This window comes from Heterodontus francisci, chromosome 7, assembly GCF_036365525.1.
Source record: "Heterodontus francisci isolate sHetFra1 chromosome 7, sHetFra1.hap1, whole genome shotgun sequence".
In the NCBI taxonomy this organism is placed as follows: Eukaryota; Metazoa; Chordata; class Chondrichthyes; order Heterodontiformes; family Heterodontidae; genus Heterodontus; species Heterodontus francisci.
The window spans coordinates 96,591,985-96,613,531 of NC_090377.1; the positions used below are offsets into that span (position 1 = coordinate 96,591,985).

Here is a 21,547-nt window from a genome sequence, read left to right on the forward strand (position 1 = left end):
GGTCATTCCATATTACAGTCCTCAAACTGTAGCTTGCAGACAATCTACACCTTGGCATCTAGAGAGAAAATTTAAGTTGTTCTTGTGTATGGCGTTGCTCAGATCCCCATCTGGAAAATTTTTACACCCATGATAAAGCTCTGCCTCATTATTCCAGCCATCACATACAGTGGCCAAATCTCACTTGCATGATCATGCCCGCTATAAGCGGTGGATATTTAAAAGTTTTTTCTACAAACTTGAGAAAGACATGGTAAAGTTGTGAAATATCGACAGGTTTAATTTTGGCTTAAACAAAAGGAACAAATGTACTTGTGAACTATCATGTTCAAAACTCATGGAATTCGAATCCCTGAATAATGAAGTTTATTGCAGCAATATAGGCAAGTCAAATTCTATGCCACTGCTCGTTCTCAGCTAAAGTGATTCAGATTTGACAAATCATTGAATGGGGTATACGGTAATTTTGTTTTTGTTTTCTGATGTTTGCTACATTCTCAGAGGCCAAATCAAACTGTAAAAAATATATACATTACAAAAACACAATATTAAGCTGCATCGGTAAAAATATTAGCAAATCCAGGTATGCAATACAGAAAAAATTCCAGAAAAGTGTTAGCAAAGGTATGTTGAAAAGGTTTGTCCAGTCAAAACCACTGCAATATCCAGCTACATTTGAAACCCCTGGTTATAGGAAGCCACTGTCCCTCATATACGTAAAACGGCAATCAGGAGAATTGTTTCACATATGAACAATGTTGCTTTCTTCAACTACATACACAGTTAATATTGTAAAGAAAACATTTTTAAAAACTGCAGTTGTATTATATTGTTTAAAATAACTTCCTCTGTATCACTGAATCTTGAAAGCTGATTTTCAAAATATTTAGAACGCACTGTTCAACGTATAAACCTGCATTTAGGAGTTACTAGAAATTCTGTTACAGGCGCTTTCTTTGAAAAAGCAGCCTGAAGCATTCTTGTGTGTCTGGGTAATTCAGGCAGAGGCACCAGTTTTTACTGGAGTGCACAAAGGTTTTCGAATGAAAGAGCTGCAAGTGCCGACTTTATAAAAGCGATTTTCTAATGAGGTCTGGCTTATGGACGAAGAAACAGCGTATCTCTTGCTCAGGTACAAGAATGGAAACTTTGGTAATTGTAGTGGCAACCCGGATGCACTAAAAGAGGTTTTAAATTGCTTAGAGTTATCTCTATGTAACCCAGCACTTTTGTTCTCTTGAAACATGATACTCAGATTCCTTTCACCTGACCATGCATGCAGAGGATAGATATAAAATTCAGAGGCCTCTGTCGGTATCAGCTCTCTTGCCATTTTGTATTTTGGGACTTTTGTTCTCTTCAGTGTCACTTCATTCTCTGCTATTACAGTCAGTCTCCACTTTTCTATTTCCAGCAATTTCAATGGTGTAAGATACCTACAGCATTCTTCCCTTGACAATATGTTTTCTTTGATAAGCCGGTTGTGTTTGCAGTCTTGTTCCTGGAACAACGCTGTATGCTTCTTTATGTTTTCTTCACAGAAAGTGTGTGCCACTTCAAGAAAAGCCATTTCTTCCACAAAGTATTAGAATTCATTCACTGCGGAAGGGACATTTTCACATTTCAAAATCCCAGCCAGTAACCAAGTTTCACATATGTCAGAATGAATCAGCTGCAGTCTTCTTGGTTACACTGTTCACTAATGTTGACAAATACCCTTTTAAATCATTAGCCCAACATAATAGATTTACAAACGGAAAACCCACCAATCTGGAAAAGCCACTGCAAGCCTCTAACACACTCCCACAACTTAAACAGGAACTAATCACTATTGCTTACTCCTCTAAAAACTGCACCAAATATTACTATTTTGTTCTCTTTGAAAAGTATTGTGGGGCTAAGACTGTATTTCAAACATTTCCTTCTTTAAATCAATTGATTACATTTAAGTGTCTTAAGTTATTGCCAACAAGTATGTGTAAGAATGATTTTACTGTGAAGCGTTGACACAGTACTATTGTCTAAAAGTGATTTACAAATTCAAAACTGAAAGAGTAAATGTAAATCTACATGACTGTATAACGTCTACAAAGTCACAGCACTAAACACAGAATGCGAGTTTACTGCATAAACAACCAACACTCTTATCTGGTGCTATATAGTAACATGCTACTAACTGCATTTTATGCAACAATAATATTAAATACAACTAACTACTTCAAATGGATAGTAGCCCAATTTGGACCGGATTTAGGTTTTAATGAAAAGGTAATCAAAACATTTTGCCTATAGATCTGCTTTCATTTCCAGCTTCTAAATCCAATTGCGTCTCACTATTCCAGAACTACACTGTGTTATTTACAACCAGCTTGTCTTGGTTGGTGCAAATATTTACTACTGTTAGGAATAATGCAAACTTCTGGTGAATTTTTGGCTGCTTGAGAAAACAAATATAAAAGCATATGAAGGAAAATTAATTGGAAGCTTATTACAAGTTGTATTCTGCTTGAGAACAAGTTTCAAAAGGCCTGTGACGTTACACAGTCATTCATTATGCAGTACTTCAGCTTTTTTAAACAGTAGTTAAAATGAACCCCTTCAGAACACGACACTTAATTGGCTCTACTTATATTCCTTGCTTTCATACACACAAATGAGGAAGATTAGAATTCAGTGGAAACCAAACTTAAGCACCTACGATAAAAATTTAACAATTAATTAGTTTATTTTATCAAAGAATAGGACCACTGTTTTATGTAACAGTAATCAAAACGAGATGATACATGCTGGAAAATGTAGCTTTAAAAGATAAATGCCCCTTCACATTGCTTATCTTTGACTGAATAATGACTTGGTGTGGGCAACATCGATGCACTGCTTAACTGCTGCTCTGTTGACTCAGATTCTGAAATGATGCTTGCCAAATAAGGTAGTAAAAGATTCAACAGCTAGTTGTACTGTCTTTTGATTTTGTGTGCAGGCTCATACCTCACTTTAATTCTTTTAATTCTTTCATGGGATGTGAGCATCGCTGGTAAGGCCAGCATTTGTTGCCCATCCCTAATTGCCCTTGAGAAAGTGGTGGTGAGCCGCCTTCTTGAACCAATACAGTACACCCACAGAGCTGTTATGGACGGATTTCCAGGATTTTGACCCAGTGACAGTGAAGGAACGTTCATATAGTTGCAAGTCAGGATGGTGTGTGGCTTGGAGGGGAACTTGCAGGTGGTGGTGTTCCCATGCATCTGCTGTCCTTGTTCTTCTAGGTGGTAGAGGCCACAGATTTGGAAGGTGCTGTCAAAGCAGCCTTGGCGAACTGCTGCAGTGCATCTTGTATACAGTACACACTGCTGCCACTGTGCATCGGTGGTGGAGGGAGTGAATGTTTAAATTGGTGGATGGGGTGCCAACCAAGTGGCTGCTTTGTCCTGGATGGCATCGAGAGTCTGAAGTGCTGTTGGAGCTGCATTCATTCAGGCAAGTGGAGAGTATAACATCACACAACTGACTTGTGCCTTGTAGATGTTGGACAGGCTTTGGGGAGTCAGGAAGTGATTTACTTGCCGCAGAATTCCCAGCCTCTGACCTGCTCTTGTACCCACATATTTATATGGCTGGTCCAGTTAAATTTCTGGTCAAACCTCCAGGATGTTGAATGTCAAGGGGAGATGGTTAGAATTTCTCTTATTGGAGATGGTCACTGCCTGGCTTGTGTGGCACAAATGTTACTTTCCACTTACCAGCACAAGCCTCAACGTTGTCCAGGTCTTGCTGCATGTAGACATGGACTGCTTCAGTATCTGATGGAAGGAAGGTCATTGATGAAGCTGCTGAAGATGGTTGGGCCTCAGACACTACCCTGAGGAACTCCTGCTGCAATGTCCTGGGGCTCAGATGTTTGGCCTCCTTTGTGCTAGGTATGACTCCAACCAGTGGACAGTTACCCCTGAATCCCATTGACTTCAATTTTGCTAGGGCTCCTTGATGCCACATTCGGTCAAATGCTACTCTGATGTCAACAGCAGTCACTCTCACCTCACCTCCCGAATTCAACTCTTTTGTCCATGTTGGAACCGAGGCTGTAATGAGGTCTGGAGCTGAGTGGCCCTGGCAAACCTAAACTGAGCAAGTTATTGCTGTCTAAGTGCCACTTGATAGCACTGTCGACGACACCTTCCATCACATCGCTGATGATCGAGAATAGACTGATGGGACAGTAATTGTCCAAATTGGATTTGTCCTGCTTTTTGTGGATAGGACATATATGGGCAATTTTCCACATTATTGGGTAGATGCCAGTGTTGCAGCTGCACTGGAACAGTTTGGCTAGGGGCGTGACTGGTTCTGGAGCACATCTTCAGTACTATTGCCAGGATGGTGTCAAGGCCCACAGCCTTTCTGTATCCAGCGTCTTTAGCCATTTCTTGATATCACGTGGAGAGAACTGAATTAGCTGAAGACTGGCATCAGTGATACTGGGGACCTGAGGAGGAGGCAAAGAAGGATCATCCACTCGGCACTTCCAGCTGAAGATGGTTACAAATGCTGCAGCCTTATCTTTTGCACTGACGTGCTAGGCTCCCTCATCATTGAGGATGGGGATGTTTGTGGAGCCACCTCCTCCGGTTCATTGTTTAATTGTCCACTACTATTCACAGTTGGGGGTGGCAGTTCTGCAGAGGGTTGATCTGATCGGTTGGTTGTAGAGCTTTGATTTGATCCCCCATCTAATCCCCGATATATATTGACTGTAAATCAGAATTCTCAAAAGAAAGCATATTAGCTGGTGCAAAAACCGTATTAGCTTCTTCATACTTAGTTGAGGTATAGTTGAGAGATGACATGTTTTTGTAGGAAGGACTTAAGTAAATTAGTGCTTGTAACCGACATCAATGCAAAAGCTGGATCACAGAGGGTTTACAGCAAAATCAGGATGATGAGCAGAAACCACCATACCCTGTTACATATACTGGGATTAGCACCAGTGTTGTAACAAAATAGCCCCTGAAACATCTAAAACGCTCAGAATATTAGAACAAAAATTTAGATTAAGTTTAAATGCCACTTATTTATTTCCTTATTGCTGCCAAGAAGCAAATTTGACAATTTTCACAGAAAATGTCAAACTGTTGTAGAATATGGTGAGACGCATGCGTACAGTCGCATTCCTTTGTTTCCCTCAAACTCAAAATCCGTATTTTTTTTTAAAGAAAAGATGATAGGGCTCTACAGTGGGTGTTAAAGATCAAGACAATCAATTCCTTGTCTGTGTCAATTATCAACCAAGAAACTAATGTAACTGGCCTCAGACCCTGCCTTCTGAGAGTAGAAAAATAGTCAGAGATGCCATTACCTCAACAGTTAATGACCTCTGCTGGAAAGTACATATACTTGAATGTAAAGGGAGGACAGGATGAGGCTCAACTGCGATGTTCCCATTAACAAATAGCCTGCTGACACTCACCATTTGAGCACATGTTTGAAGTATGGTCAATTCAATAAGGTAAAGGAAAACTACCAGAGCCCAGCATGAATCAGCACCAACAAGGAAAATTAATAACAAAAATCATACAAGAGTACATTAACACTATTTCATTCACTCAAAGTTTTAGACTAAGTGGTTCAACAACAACCGCATCTTGCATTTATATAGTGGCTTTAACATAATAAAATGTCCCTTTACAGGAGCATTATGGAACAAAATGTGACATCAAGCCAATTAAGGAGATTATTTTTTGTTATTCATTCATGGGATGTGGGCGTTCTGGCTAGGCCAGCACTTATTGCCCATCCCTAAATGCCCTCGAGAAGGTGGAGTTCAGCTGCCTTCTTGAACCGTTGCAGTCCATGTGAGGTAGGTGCAGTCCATGTGAGGTAGGTACACCCAAAGTGCTGTTAGGAAGGGAATTCCAGGAGTTTGACCCAGTGACAGTGAAGGAACGGCGATATAATTCCAAGTCAGGATGGTGTGTGACTTGGAGGGGAACGCAGGTGGTGATGTTCCCATGCATTTGCTGCCCTTGTCCTTCTAGGTGGTAGAGGTCACGGGTTTGGAAGGTGCTAAGGAGCCTTGGTGCGTTGCTGCAGTGCATCTTGTAGATGGTACACACTGCTGCCAATGTGCGTCGGTGGTGGAGGGAGTGAATGTTTGAGGATGGGGTGCCAATCAAGAGGGCTGCTTTATCCTGGATGGTGTCGAGCTTCCTGAGTGTTGTTGGAGCTGCACTCATCTAGGCAAATGGAGAGTATTCCATCACACTCCTGACTTATGCCTTGTAGATGGTGGACAGGCTTTGGGGAGTCAGGACATGAATTACTCGCCGCAGGATTCCTAGCCTCTGACATGCTCTTGCAGCCACGGTATTTATGTGGCTACTCCAGTTCAGTTCCTGGTCAATGGTAATGCCTAGGATGTTGATAGTGGGGGATTCAGCAATCGTAATGCCATTGAATGTCATGGGGAGATGGTTAGATTCTCTCTTGTGGGAGATGGTCATTGCCTGCCATTTGTGTGGCGCAAATGTTACTTGCCACTTATCAGCCCAAGCCTGGATACTGTCCAGGTCTTGTCGTATTTCTACACGGATTGCTTCAGTATCTGAGGAGTCGCGAATGGTGCTGAACATTGTGCAATTATCAGCGAACATCCCCACTTCGCACCTTATGATTGAAAGAAGGTCATTGATGAAGCAGCTGAAGATGGTTGGGCCGAGGACACTACCTTGAGGAACTCCTGCAGTTATGTTCTGGAGCTCAGATGATTGACCTTCAACAACCAGAACCATCTTCCTTTGTGTTAGGTATGACTCCAACTAGCGGAGAGTTTTCCCCGATTCCCATTGACTTCAGTTTTGCTAAGGCTCCGTGATGCCATACTCCGTCAAATGCTGCCTTGATGTCAAGGGCAGTCACTCTCACCTCACCTCTTGAGTTCAGCTCTTTTGTCCATGTTTGAACCAAGGCTGTAAAGAGGTCAGGAGCTGAGTGGCCTTGCAGAACCCAAATTGAGCATCACTGAGCAGGTTATTGCTAAGTGCCGCTTGAAAGCACTGTCGATGACACCTCCCATCACTTTATTGATGATTGAGAGTAGACTGATGGGGCGGTTATTGGCCTGGTTGGACTTATCCTGCCTTTTGTGTGCAGGATATACCTGGGCAATTAGGCCAGATAACCGAAAGTTTAGTTAAAGAGGTCGGTTTTAAGGAGCATCTTAAAGGAGGAAAGAAAGGGAGAGAGGCAGGGTGCTATCAGGAGCAAATGCCAGAGCTCCAGGGCCTAGGTAGTTGAGTGCGCAGCTGCCAATGGTGGAGTAATTAAAATTGGGGACGCTCAAGAGGCCAGAAGTGGTGGAGTGCAGTGATCTAGGGCTGGAATACCAATCAGCTGTGGGGGCAAGGTCAGGTATGGGCGCGTTTTGAATATGGAGCTCTCGAATGGTGTGTCAGTCTTCCTGCAGCTCCGTGACATGCTGCAATTTTCAAAGGAAGGGCGGAGAGTGGGGGAATCTGGCAACCCACATACCTCCAAGTAACTGGCTGCAAATCTCGTTGAAAAGCTTGTTAACAGGCTGGACAGGGGCGGAATGTAATTTTCAAAGGTAAGAAAGGGTCTGAGGTACGTTGCTGCACAGCTGTCGGGAGCACAGTGGAAGCCACTACTTATTGTTGCTGCTGATATAAAGTCTTGAAACAAAAGTGAAAGTCAAACTGAGTTGCTAATGCAGTGGCACAAAGTTGCCATCGCTAGAAAAGAACAGATTAATTATCTGATCAGTAAGCACTTGGGCACTTATTTGGGCCATGAGGCTGGTGACCCTCTGCTCTCTTACCTGCTCCATTCCGCTTGGAAATGGCAAGCCCAGTTTTGGCTGCCATCTGCCTTTGAGAATCACCCTCCAGAGCCAGTTTTCAATGCCAGACAGCACGTCGCGCCACTTAGTGAGTGTCAAATTCACCTCCAGCCCAATTAAGGCCTTTGCATATCAAAATAGCATCATGGCAATGACGCCGACACGATGCGGACCCGGGACCCGGAAATGATCTGGGCGTCGGGCTCCCGACCCCAGACTGAAAATTGTAGTGCTGAAATAGATTACAGAGATAGGGAGGGGCAAGGCCAAGAAGTGATTTGAAAACAAGTGTCATAGAGTCCCTTTGAGTCAAACGCAGTCTTCCAGATGGCACCTAAACTTGCGTGTTCCCACTCAGACAGTACAAACGGAACAAAAGCATCCAACTGTAGCCACACTTGGAAATCTTGTCTCCGCTCTTATGAATGTTCCACTGAATGAACTGGATCCGCAATAGAAAATAAAACAGACCAAAATCAACAGATGGAACTTCACGTCGTCACGGGACTGTATTTATTTTCTCCTCGGATTAAAACAGTGTGCCTTAAAGACTGTTTAAAAACAGTGTGCCTTTAAAAACTAAGAGGGACAGTGTGCCAGCTGCACCTGTTACCTAAGCAACAGCTGGACTGAGGAGGTCACATGGTATAATGTTTCAATTTAACTGTGTGGAAAAACCAGCCAAAACAAGTTTAAAGAGACACCACCTGCTTACTGGAGAAAAGAGCTGTCTATTTGTCTCAGCAGAAATTCTACAACGAGCTACAGGCCATGTTAATTGCCTAAGGAGGAAAAACCCCTCTGAAGAGACTATTTGTATTGCTGGAGGTAGCAAAATTCCTTTTCTTTACTTCCCACCTAAGAGTCTTTGCTTCAAGATTGACGCTCTCTTGACTGATTGTGTTTTCTGGAATTCGCAGTAAAGTTTTTACCAAAAGACTGTCGATTTTGCTACCTCCAGCAATACAAATAGTCTCTTCAGAGGGGGTTTTCCTCCTTAGGCATCATTGGAAGAACTGTGTGATGCCTGCTGCAGCCGAAGTGCTTTGAATGCCTATCTACTAAGAGACTGTTTCATAAAATCCACGTGGAGACTTCGAGTGGCATTTGATCATTTTTACATTACGATATCTCACCCATCAGGAACATAACCCACAAAGACTAACAACCCAGTTATTTATTTATTCTTAAGAAACAGCTATTTTTAAAACATAATTTTTCTTAAGAAACGGGTTAACCGTGATTTTTGGGTGTATGTGTGTGAATGGGGAAAGTTAGGTGAAAATAAGAAGTTATAAGGTCATAAGTTATAGGGTTATCTTAATAGTGCTTAAGATTTAGTTTTAATAAATAGTTAATGTGTTGTTGTCTAAAGATACCTGGTTTGGTCTGTTTTATTCTGGGAGTTACTGAGTGTTTAATTTGGCTGTTTTCCAGTTGGGTGGGAAACTTTAATAATAAGCTGCGATCTGTGGAGTGATGGGACTGAGTTGACAGTGCATTGCTTCCGCTTCGGTCGTAACAACTGGATACAGGAATCATGAATTGCAACACAGAAGTCCCACATCATTAGCTTTTGCAGGACAACAGTTGCTCAACTGGACAAGCATCATTATGAAGGTTTAATGTGCTTCACTGTGGTAAATCCGTGGTATCAGCTAAAATTTCAACTTGCACACACTATTATCCTGCTAAAACAAAACACTGGGCGTGTTTAACTGGTAGTTTCACTGGTCTGAATTTTACTGACCTGACGTTGGGGGTTGTGATGGGCGGGGGGGCGGAAAATACTTCCGGGAGAGAGTTGTCATGCTCCCCGACACTGGAAAGGCCCCGCCTCATTTTATGGGCAGTGGCGGGACCTCAGAGTGGCCCCAGCGCTGCTTGGCGGCGGCACCCCAATTACCATATATAAAGCACTACTTATCTTGCCTGATTATGCATCCTGTTGCCCGTTGCTCCACACTTCTGCATTTTTCGCTGAACAGGTGGCTGTCACGTGCCGTCCCGTTCACAAATGAGGAAAGCCAACGGGGACCGCAGAAGTAGGAGTACTCGCTAACAGAGCCAGGCCCAGAGGGCCATCGGTTTCGGTTCGATTGCAGGATTCCCACAGGTGCAAGGGATCATAGACTGCGCCCATGTGGCCATCAAGGCTCCTGCCGGGTGACCAGCTGCATAAGTAAACTGTAAGGGCTTCCACTCGCTCAACGTATAGTTAGTATGTGATCAACATAACCCCTTTATGCAAATCTGTGCCCACTTTCCAGGCAGCTGCCATGATGCCTTCATCCTGTGCCAGTCACAGCTGGCACTGCTGCACACTGAACTGGCTCAGATGAAGGGGTGGCTTCTTGGAGACAAGGGCTACCCCTTGCAGACATGGCTCCTGACACCAGTGAGACACCCCACCACTGTTGCAGAGGAGAGATACAACGCTAGCCATTGAGCTACAGGAGCCATCGTTGAGCAGGCGATCGGCATGCTGAAAATGTGCTTCCGCTGCCTGCATAGATCAGGTGGTGTCCTGCACTACGAGCAGGAAAGGGTAGCTTGTATCATTACTGTTTGCTGTGCTCTGCACAATTACGCACTCAATAGGGGAAAGGCCTTGTAGGATTAGGACAGATGTGAGCAGGAATCCTTCTCGGACGATGAGGACGCTGAGGACTTACAGCAGGAAAGGCGCACGGGAGAACAGTGCATCCAGGCACTGCATGCAGGGTGAGCAGCAAGCAAGAGATGTACGGCAACGCCTTATTGATCACAGGTTTTCCACACTATAGGAACCAACATGGGCTCTACAAGCCACATAGCACCCTCGTTCACCTGTTGCGCAGCTATCCGCATCTGCAACATCTTTGCGTCCATTACTGGTAGCAGCAGACTGAGCCATTGTCCATGTTACTGCATCCGTGGAGACACACATGAGTAATACTGGCATGGCAATGATGTTATTCCATATATTGGCAGTTCTGAAAGGACAATGATGTAATGGGAGGAGACACAATCAATACATGCTGGCACACTTCATTCACACAGTAAAATCAACACACAATACTGAAAAAGATTTAGAGATTGAACTTTTTACAGTGCTGTGTCACCCGCGTAGACCCACTTGTGTCACGGTGGTTTTTGGAAACGCTTGTGGGTGCTCCTTCGCAATGCCACTTCTGTGCTCACAAACTGACTGGAGGAAGGCTGCTGATCAGATTGCCCTTTGGCTGTGGATGTCTCTGGCAGTCGTACTCTGTGCGCACGAGGCCTGGAGGGCCCCAGCTGGCTGGGGGAATGACTGTTCATCCTCTTCCGGCATTGGACTCTTTGATGCCGGATGGCCCCAAGGCTACTTACTTCTTCTGCCACCTCCAGCCAGGCTGCCTTGGTCAGGCAGGAGGGCCTCTTCTTACCATCGCTGGGGAAAAGGACCTCCCGCCTTGCCCGCATAGCCTGGAAGTGAGTGAGCAGGGAGGCACTGCTGAAACGTGGGCCACCCTGGAGCACCCCTCTGCCATCTTCGGTTTTTGGTCTGGTACATACGAATTAGGAGGAGTAGGCCACTCGGCCCCTCGAGCCTGCTCCGCCATTCAATAAGTTCATTCTCTACATTATCACCTACCCCGATAACCTTCCACCCCCTTGCTTATCAAGAATCTACCTACCTCTGCCTTAAACATATTCAAAGATTCTGCATCCACCGCCTTTTGAGGAAGAGAGTTCCAAAGACTCATGACCCTCTGAGAAAAATAATTTCTCCTCATCTCTGTCTTAAGTGGGCGACCCCTTATTTTTAAACAGTGACCCCTGGTTCTAGGTTCTCCCACAAGGGGAAACATCCTTTCGACATCCACCCTGTCAAGATCTCTCAGGATCTTATATGTTTCAATCAAGTCATCTCTTATTCTTCTAAATTCCAGCGATACAAGCCCAGCCTGTCCAATCTTTCCTCCTAAGACAACACACCCATTCCAGCTATCAGTCAAGTAAAGCTTCTTTGAACTGCTTCCAATGCATTTACATCCTTCCTTAAATAAGGAGACCAATACTCCATTCAGTACTCCAGATGTGGTCTCACCAATGCCCTTTATAGCTGAAGCATAACCTCCCTACATTTGTATTCAAGTCCCATCGCGATAAACAATAACATTCTATTAGCTTTCCTAATTACGTGCTGTACCTGCATACTAACCTTTTGCGATTCATGCATTAGGACACCCAGATCCCTCTGCATCTCACGTACTGTATGTGTGTAGACTAGAGTCCTGACAGTGATCATTTCATATTATTTATATAAATACTGTATATTTTATAATTAATCACTCGGGACCTTCCTGGTCTCTGTATCTCAGCTGCTCACTGGATAAACTTGTATTTCAACCTGTAAAGCAGGAGTCTAGGTAATGTATAATGATATTTTCTGAGCCTTCGGGCAATTGCTGCATTTATTTTAAGCAATACAGATACTGGTACAGTGTGGCACAAGCTGTCTGGGTGCAACTCCATGGGTTTCTGTTTAACTCGTGACCAAACAATCACTGACATCATGGCTCCAACCTTCATCTTTTTAAACAACCTTTCAAGTCCAATTAATACTGTGTGTGTCCGACCTGGACCCGGCCCAACCCGGACCCAAAAGCGCGACCAGACCCGAACCGACACACGTCATCGGGTCCTGTCAGGTTCAGGTTGGGTAGCAGGCCCTTAGCCTACAAACAACTCTTAGAACGCTAACCATCTGACGTTTCTGTCCATTGATGAGTCAGCTTTATGATTTTAAATGATTCACTGTAATCAGATACAGACTAAAGTAAACACTGTCAGCATTTTACGGATCTTATAAGAATCATGGAATGGTTACAGCACAGAAGGCGGCCATTAGGCCCATCATGTCCATGCTGGCTCTCTGCAAGAACAACTTAACTAGTCACCACTCCCCCACCCTTTTCCCCACAGCCCTGCAAATTTTTTCGCTTCAGCTCATTATCCAATTTTCCTTCGAAGGCCTCGATTGAATCTGCCTCCACACCACTCTCAGGCAGTGTGTTCCGATCCTAACCACTGGCTGTTTTTTACCTCATGTCGCTGTTGCTTCTTTTGCCAAACACCTTAAATCGGCATCCTCTGGTTCTGGATCCTTCTGCCAATGGGAAGTGTCTCCCTCTCTACTCTGTCCAGACCTCTCACGATTTTGAATACCTCTATCAAATCTCCTCTTCTCCAAGGAGAACAGAACCAGCTTCTCCAACTGAAGTTTTTCATCTCTGGAACCATTCTTGTGAACCTTTTCTGCACCCTCACTAATGCCTTAGCATCCTTCTTAAGGTGTGGTGCCCACTACTAGAGACAATACTCCATTTGAGACCGAACCAATGTTTTATACACGTTTATCATAACATTTTTGTCCTTTACTCTACACCCATATTTAGAAAACCCAGGATCCCGTATGCTTTATTAACTGCTTTCTCACCCTGCCCTGCAACCTTCAATGATTTGTGTACGTATACCCAGATCCCTCTGCTCCTGCACCTTTTAGAATTAGAATCACAGAGTCAGAGAGTTGGACAGCATAGAAACAGGCCCTTCGGTCCACCGCGTCCATGCCGACCATAATGCCTATCTATACTAATCCCACCTGCCTGCATTAATTCCATATTCCTCTATGCCTTGCTCATTCAAGTACCTGTCCAGATGCCTCTTAAATGTTGCTACTGTTCCTGCCTCCACCACCTCCTCAGGCAGCTCATTCCAGATATCCACTGATCTTTGTGTGAAAAATGTACCCCTTTGATCCCCTTTAAACCTCTTCCCTCTCACCTTAAATCTATGCCCTCTAGTTTTAGTCACCCCTACCATGGGAAACAGACTCTGGCTATCTACTCTATCTGTGCCTCTCATAATTTTATATACCTCTATCATGTCCCCTCTCAGCCTCCTGCGCTCCAGGGAAAACAGACCCAGTCTATCCAATCTCTCTTTATAACTCAAGCCCTCCAAACCAGGCAACATCCTTGTGAATCTTTTCTGCACCCTCTCTAGCTTAATCACATCTTTCCTGTAGTGCGGCGACCAGAACTGCACACAGTACTCCAAATGTGGCCTAACCGAAGTTAGGTACAACTGTAACATGACGCCCCAACTCTTGTACTCAATGCCTCGGCACTTGTCTGCGTTAAATTCCATTTGTCAATCCCTTGCCCACTTTCCCAGTTTATCTATATCCTGTTGTAACCTTAGACAACCTTCTTCACTGTCCACTATACCACCAATTTTAGTATCATCTGCAAACTTACTAATCATGCCCCCTACATTCACATCCAAGTCATTAATATATATGACAAACAACAGAGGGCCCAGCACCGATCCCTGCGGCACACCACTGGTCACCGGCCTCCATTCTGAAAAACAGCCCTCCACTACCACCCTCTGCCTCCCATCACCAAGCCAATATTGTATCCAATTGGCTAGCTCACCCTGGACCCCATGTGCTCAAACCTTCTGGACCAGCCTACCATGCGGGACCTTGTCAAAGGCCTTGCTAAAGTCCATGTAGACAATGTCCATCGCCCTGCCCTCGTCAATCCTCTTGGTCACTTCCTCGTAAAACTCAGTCAAATTCGTGAGACATTGCACCCTTTAATTTATATTGCCTCTCCTCATTCTTCCTACCAAAATGAATCACTTCACACTTTTCTGCATTAAATTTCATCCGCCAGTTGTCCGCTCATTCCACCAGCTTATGTTCTCTTGAAGTTTATCACTATCCTCCTCACAGTTCACAATACTTCCAAGTTTTGTGTCTTCTGCAAATCCGCAAGTCTAGGTCATTATTATATATCAACAAAAGCAGGTCATCGTACCAATACCTAGGGAACCCCACTGTTTACCTACCTCCAGTCCAAAACAAACGCTCATAAATACTCTGTTTCCTGTCACTCAGCCAATTTCATATCCATGTTGTGACTGTCCCGTTTATTCCACGGGCTCTAACTTTGCTGACAAGCCTGTTATGTGGCACTTTATCAAGTGCCTTTTGGAAGTCCATGTACACCACATCGACCACATTACTCTTATCAACCCTCTCTGTTAGCTCATCAAAAACCTCAAGCAATTTAATTAAACACGATTTGCCCTGAACAAATCTGTGCTGGCTTTCCTTAATTAATCCTCATTTGTTCAAATTAATGTTAATTTTGTCTTGAATTTTCATTTCTAAAAGCTTTCGCACCACCCAGGTTAAACTGACTGGCCTCTAGTTGCTGGGCTTGTCCTTACACCCTTTTTTTGACCAAGGGTGTATCATTTTTGCAATTCTCTAGTCCGCTGGCACCACCCCTGTATCTAAGGAGGACTGGAGGAGTATGGCCTTTCCATAGCTAACCTAAACCTTATGATGCTATGGTCACTATCGCCGACATGTTCTCCTATTGACTCTTGATTCACTTGACCCACCTCATTCCCCAGAACCATACCCAGCAATGCCTCTGTCCTCACTGGACTGGAAACATAACACTCTAGAAATTCTTGCCTCTCTCTGCCCCTCTGCAATTTCCACCCTTAGCTCTTTCAGTATCCTTGGATGCATCTCATCCAGTCCTGGTGACTTATCAACTTTACGTAGACAGCCTATCCAATATCTTCACTTTTTCAATTTGTAGCTCATCCAGTGTCTCAACTACCTCTTCTTTCACCATGCCTTGCGCAGCATCTTCTTCCTTGGTAAAGACTGATGCAAAGTACTCATTTAGTACCTCAGCCGTGCCCCCTGCCTCTATGTGTAAATCCCCTTCTGGATCCCCAATCACCCCTTTTACCACTATTTCATTATTTATATGCCTAGAGAAGACTTTTAGATTCTCTTTTACTTTAGATTCCAGTCTCTTCTCAAACTCTCTCTTTGCTTCTCATTTGTTTTTTCACTTCCTCTCAGAACCGTCTATATTCAGCCTGGTTCTCAATTGTACTATCCAGCTGACATTTATCATACACAACCTTTTGCTGTTTCATCCTAGTCGCAATCTCTTTCACCAGCCAGGGAGCTCTGGATCTGTTTGCCCTACTGCTCCCTACCTTGGAAATGTACCTTGACTGTACCCGAAACATCTCCTCTTTAAAGGCAGCCCATTGTTCAGTTATAGTTTTGTCTGCCAATCTTTGATTTCAATTTACTTGGGCCAGATCTGTTCTCACTCCATTGAAGTTGGCCCTCCCCCAATTAATTATCTTTACTCTAGATTGTTCCTTGTCCTTTTCCATAGCTAACCTAAACCTATGATGCTATGGTCACTATCCCCTAAATGTTCCCCTACTGACAGTTGATCCACTTGACCCACCTCATACTCCAGAAGCATATCCAGCAATGCTTCTGTCCTCATTGGACTGGAAACATATGATTTAGAAAATTCTCCTAAATACACTCGAGGAACTCTTGCTCTCTGCCCTTTACAGTATTACTATCTCAGTCTAGATTAGGATAATTGAAGTCCCCCATTATAACGCCTCTAATTCTTGCACCTCTCTTTAATTTCCTTGCAAATTTGTTCCTCTATATCTTTCCCACTAGTTGGTGGCCTACAGAATACACCCAGCAATGTAATGGTACCTCTATTTTTTCAAAAACTAGCATTTAACCTAGCAAAATAGCCCCCCTCCCTTCCACCCAATGGAAACTTGACATCAAAGCAAGAGTAAGGAGAGTGAAGACATATTGTGATGCATTTAAAGAATGTCTTTCATTTATTACTTTTGAAGTGTACTCACTATTATTTTGCAGGCAAACATGGCAACCAATTTGCGCATACCAACAGCCCACAAGCAATAAATTGGCTGCCACGTTTGCCTCTACAACACCAACTCAACTGATGTTGGATGCTGGCCAGGATACTGGAAGAAATCCAATGTTTTTCCTCCACTACTACCATGTCCACCTGAACACGTGATTCGGGCCTGGATTTAACGTTTCACCTGAAAGATGGTATCTCTAACAATGTGACACATTCTCAGTCGTAGTAGATTACGTACTCAAGTTCAAGTGAGGACTTGAACCCATAATCTTCTGTCTCAGTTACTAACCCTAAATGCCGATCTGCCACAAGGATTAGGGAACTTTATTTAGTGCTGAAAAGATAGAAGTTGGCACATGAATGCAAGATTCCTGCAATTTAAACTAAAACATCAATTATTAGAGGAGAACTGGTGAAAGGAACAGGTTTTGAGAAGGTTTTGGAAAATGGAGAACAATGTGACAAGGAGCTTCACAGAGGTTTACGAAGCAAATTCCAGCATGCAGGTAAAGGCTCTGGAACCGGTGGTGAAGTGGAGGGTGAAAGCAGATGGTGCAACAGGATGAAGCAAGCAGAGCATGCATACAAGCACGGTGCTGGAGATAAGTTCTGAAGGTAGGTTGAATCGAGGTCGAGGCCTGCCAGGATTATTTATCAGGAGGAGGATTTTGATGACAATGCACTGGGACATAGGAACCCATTGCAGTTGGTGAGGAAAGGGATGGTGAGTCAGCTGAAATTGATGTGGGTTAGAATACAGGTGATGCAACTCTGCTGAGTTGAAGTTCGTGCAGACTGGAACTCAGAGAGGTAGACGAAGGTTTCAGAAGTAATGGGACCAAGTTAAGGACTAAAGAAGGCGACTAGAGTGGAAATGGGAGCTCTTGATGATGGACGCAGGATTTCAGGCTTAGATTGAGATTAAACTGAATACCAAGTTTTCAGACTATCAGGTTTAGCTTGAGCAAACTGCCAGGAAAGGCCGTCAAGGGGAATGTGGGGTTAAGGTGGAAGGTTCCTGACTGGAATCAAACCAATGGCTTCAGTTCGGTCAACAGAAACATAGAAAATAGGAGCAGGAGTAGGCCATTCTACCCTTTGAGCCTGCTCCGCCATTCATTATGATCATGGCTGATCATCCAACCCAGTAGCCTGTTCCCACTTTCACCCCAGACCCTTTGATCCCTTTAGACCCAAGAGCTGTATCTAACTCCTTCTTGAAAACATACAATGTTTTGGCCTCAACTGCTTTCTGTGGTAGCAAATTCCACAGGCTCACCACTTTCTGGGTGAAGAAATTTCTCCTCATCTCAGTCCTGAAAGGTTTACCCCGTATCCTTAGACTATGACCCCTGGTTCTGGACTCCCCCACCATCGGGAACATCATTTCTGCATCTACCCTGTCAAGTCCTGTTAGAATTATATAGGTTTCTATGAGATCCCCCCTCACTCTTCTGAACTCCAGCGAATATAATCCTAACCGACTCAATCTCTCCTCTTACGTCAATCCCACCATCCCAGGAATCAGTCTGATAAACCTTCACTCCCTCTATAGCAAGAACATCCTTCCTCAGATAAGGAGACCAAAACTGCACACAATATTCCAGGTGTGGCCTCACCAAGGCCCTGTATAAATGCAGCAAGACAGCCCTGCTCCTGTACCCTAATCCTCTCGCTATGAAGGCCAACATACCATTTGCCTTTTTTACCGCCTGTTGCACCTGCATGCTTACCTTCAGCAACTGGTGTACGAGAACACCCAGGTCTCACTGCATATTCCCCTCTCTGTTTATAGCCGTTCAGATAATAATCTGCCTTCCTGTTTTTGCTACCAAAGTGGATAACCTCATATTTATCCACATTATACTGCATCTGCCATGCATTAGCCCATTCACTAAACTTGTTCAAATCACCCTGAAGCCTCTCTGCATCCTCCTCACAACTCACCCTCCCACCCAGTTTTGTGTCATCTGCAAATTTGGAGATATTACATTTAGTTCCCTCATCTAAATCATGAATGTATATTGTGAATAGCTGGGGTCCTAGCACCGATCCCCACTAGCCACTGCCTGCCATTCGGAAAAAGAACCATTTATCCCAACTCTTTGTTTCCTGTCCACCAACCAATTTTCTATGTTGAGCTTTGGAAAATTATATCTTGATTCAGTCAAGGAACAGTTGAATGTGATGGCAAAAACAAAGAGATGCTGAAAATATACACACCAATTGGAATATTGTGTGTTGTTTTGTATAAGTAAGGGAGCACCGAGATTTCCTGATGGTCCTCACTACAAGTAGGGAATGTAGACTTTGAGCACTGCTAGATGACAGCTAGACCAGCAGCAATTTCGGCCTGGACCTTAAAGATTGCAGCACTACAAAAGGGGCTGGTATGGTAAACGGCCCCATAAGAGACTCAGAAGAACTTTGTGTCTTCAAAGGAACAGGATTTTCATAGTGCTGGTGACTTATGGTACATTTTTAATTTAATATAGGTGAGACAAGAAGTGCAATTTGTATGTTGATGGTCTTCATGTCAATTTAAAGGTTCCATCTTGTGAATGATAGCACCTCTGACTTGGAGGAAGTTGGCAAGAGGTTGGCACCATTGTGCCAAGCAGCATATGGAGGAACAAAGGAAAACAAGTGGAGTATGGAGAACGATGGTGCTAGGATCAGGAGGATATTGCTGGATTGACTGTGAGGTTTCTTGTTTTATTCTAGATGGCACGGAGCATGTGTACTGTTGGGAGGGGGACTCCTACACTGTGGCAGGGAAGCAGCTGTTTGTGGTTCTAAAGAGACCCAGGCAAATGACTTCAGGAGCTGCCAAGTTTGATTTCCCTTCCCTGCCTTTAAATAAGCTATTTCTTCATATCTCAAAAGGGGGGAGGAATAGCAATTTTAAATTAAGCCTCCATCATTAAATGTAAAGAACTAATATTCTGCAACAAGTACAGATGCAGAAAGTCCATTTTTTTTTTTAAAATGCCACAAATAAACATATTTCTTGATTATAGTATCAAACAAATAGCACTAAAACTGCAGCTGTAAAAGCTGTAGCGCAAGGTTTCCCTGGGAGGAGTTTGCCCAAACTGTAAATGACACTTGAAATCTATGTGCACAAGTCAATACCATTTTATTTGCATAAAATTGGAAAGTGATACAGCAAACTCTGTGGCAATGTTATTCAGGCACATAAAGGTGGAAAAGGACAGATGCCTATTTTCCCTCTGTATTGCATGGTTTTTCAGATGCTGTTTGGGCAATAAACCAGGGAATACTCCTCCATTAACAGAAAGCCCGAGATTTTTAAGCAAAATGATTTCTTCACAAATGTTGAACAGTAAATACTCTTAATTGCATATACAATTGCAGAAGGTATTCACAACACCCTAATGAAATGCAAACTAAAACATAATCACCTTACCTGCCCAAGTACTTCAAAGAAAGATGTCCTGATGGTTATCTAAAACAGAACAAGCAAAATTCTAATTTGAGATGTAGAAATAAAGAATAATCTCTGACAAAGCAAGTAAAGATGTAAATGAATGTCACAATTTTTAAAGTTTTAAAATAATTTAGGGTGCATAGAAATGATTTTTATTCAAAATGCTTGAGATATACTTCATACTGCAGCGACCCAGTGGGTCCCTGTGTTGTTCTTTAAATATTACTATTTAATGGGTTTCAGCTCTTATTCACTGAGCATTCATTGTGAAATAATTTTATGCAGCTCACATTTTTAATATTTATAATTTGACAGCACCTTAGGACCACAAACTGTAGTGGGAACTGTGGAAAACTAGATCTATAAATACGGTATCTTACTAATCAGGATTCTTCTTAAAATTCAGTTACAAAGAAGAATAGCTAACTTTAAAAGAATTTTTGTTGTTTATCTCTGAAATATTTAATATTTATATCGATGTTTTAGGCTAATTCTTTACCTGAATGCAAGCAGCATTCGTAACAAGATGGATGAATTGATAGCACAAATAGATATGTTTGATATGTGTGACTCAAAGATTGTGTGGGAGAAATGGGTTTTGATTCATGGGGCAATGGCACCAGTACTGGGGAAAGAGGAAGCTGCACTGTTGAGACAGCCTTCATCAGAATTGCGCTTGGATTAGCATCCTGGCAAATTGTATAACTAGAGGTGTAGAGAGGGCTTTGGCTTTAAACTAAATAATGGGGGGGGGGGCGGGGGGAAGGGTTCAGATGAGGAGTAAGTTAACGAGAAAGAGTAAGGCAATAGTGCAGGGTAGCGATACGGGTAATGATAACCAGCATGTGGCAGGAAGGGACAGAGCATACAAACATAAGAGCGTTGCAGCAGCAAATAAGGTCAGAGTAGGGGAAAATGGTAAAAAGACAGAATTAAAGGGTCTATATCTGAAAGCACACAGCATTCATAACATGATGGATGAATCAGTAGCACAAATAGAATTAAATGGGTAGGATATGATAGCAAGATGACCAAGGCTGGGAACTAAATATTCAAGGGTATTTGACATTTTGGAAGGATAAGAAGGAAAAGGAGGTGGGGTAGCTCTGTTAATAAAGGATGAGATCAGTACAGTAGTGAAAAATGATCTTGGCTCGAAAGATCAAGATGTAGAATCTGTTTGGGTTAAGGTAATAAATAGCACAGGAAAGTCACTTGTGGAAGTAGTTTATAGGCCCCCTAACAGTAGCTACACTGCAGGACAACGTATAAATCAAAAAATAAGGGGGGCTTGTAGAAAAGGCAGTGCAATAATCGTGGGTGATTTTAATCTTCATGTAGATTGGACTAAACAATTGGCAAAGTTAGCCTGGAGGGTGAGTTCATAGAATCTATTAGGGACAGTTTTTTTTTCGAACAATAGGTTCCGAAATCAACCCGGGAGCAGGCCATTTTAGACCTGGT

At 43.3% G+C, this 21,547-nt stretch overlaps 1 protein-coding gene across 4 annotated transcripts in view; it reads right to left on the bottom strand.

Moving 5' to 3' along the window:
* LOC137372162 (serine/threonine-protein phosphatase 6 regulatory ankyrin repeat subunit B-like) overlaps window positions 1–21,547 on the bottom strand; it is a 447,200-nt gene that overhangs the window by 83,794 nt on the left and 341,859 nt on the right. For all 4 annotated transcript variants that reach the window (XM_068035690.1, XM_068035687.1, XM_068035689.1 and 1 more), the window contains exon 19: window positions 20,063–20,101. In XM_068035690.1, coding sequence (XP_067891791.1) covers window positions 20,063–20,101 — 39 coding nt within the window. The remainder of the gene's footprint in view (window positions 1–20,062; window positions 20,102–21,547) is intronic.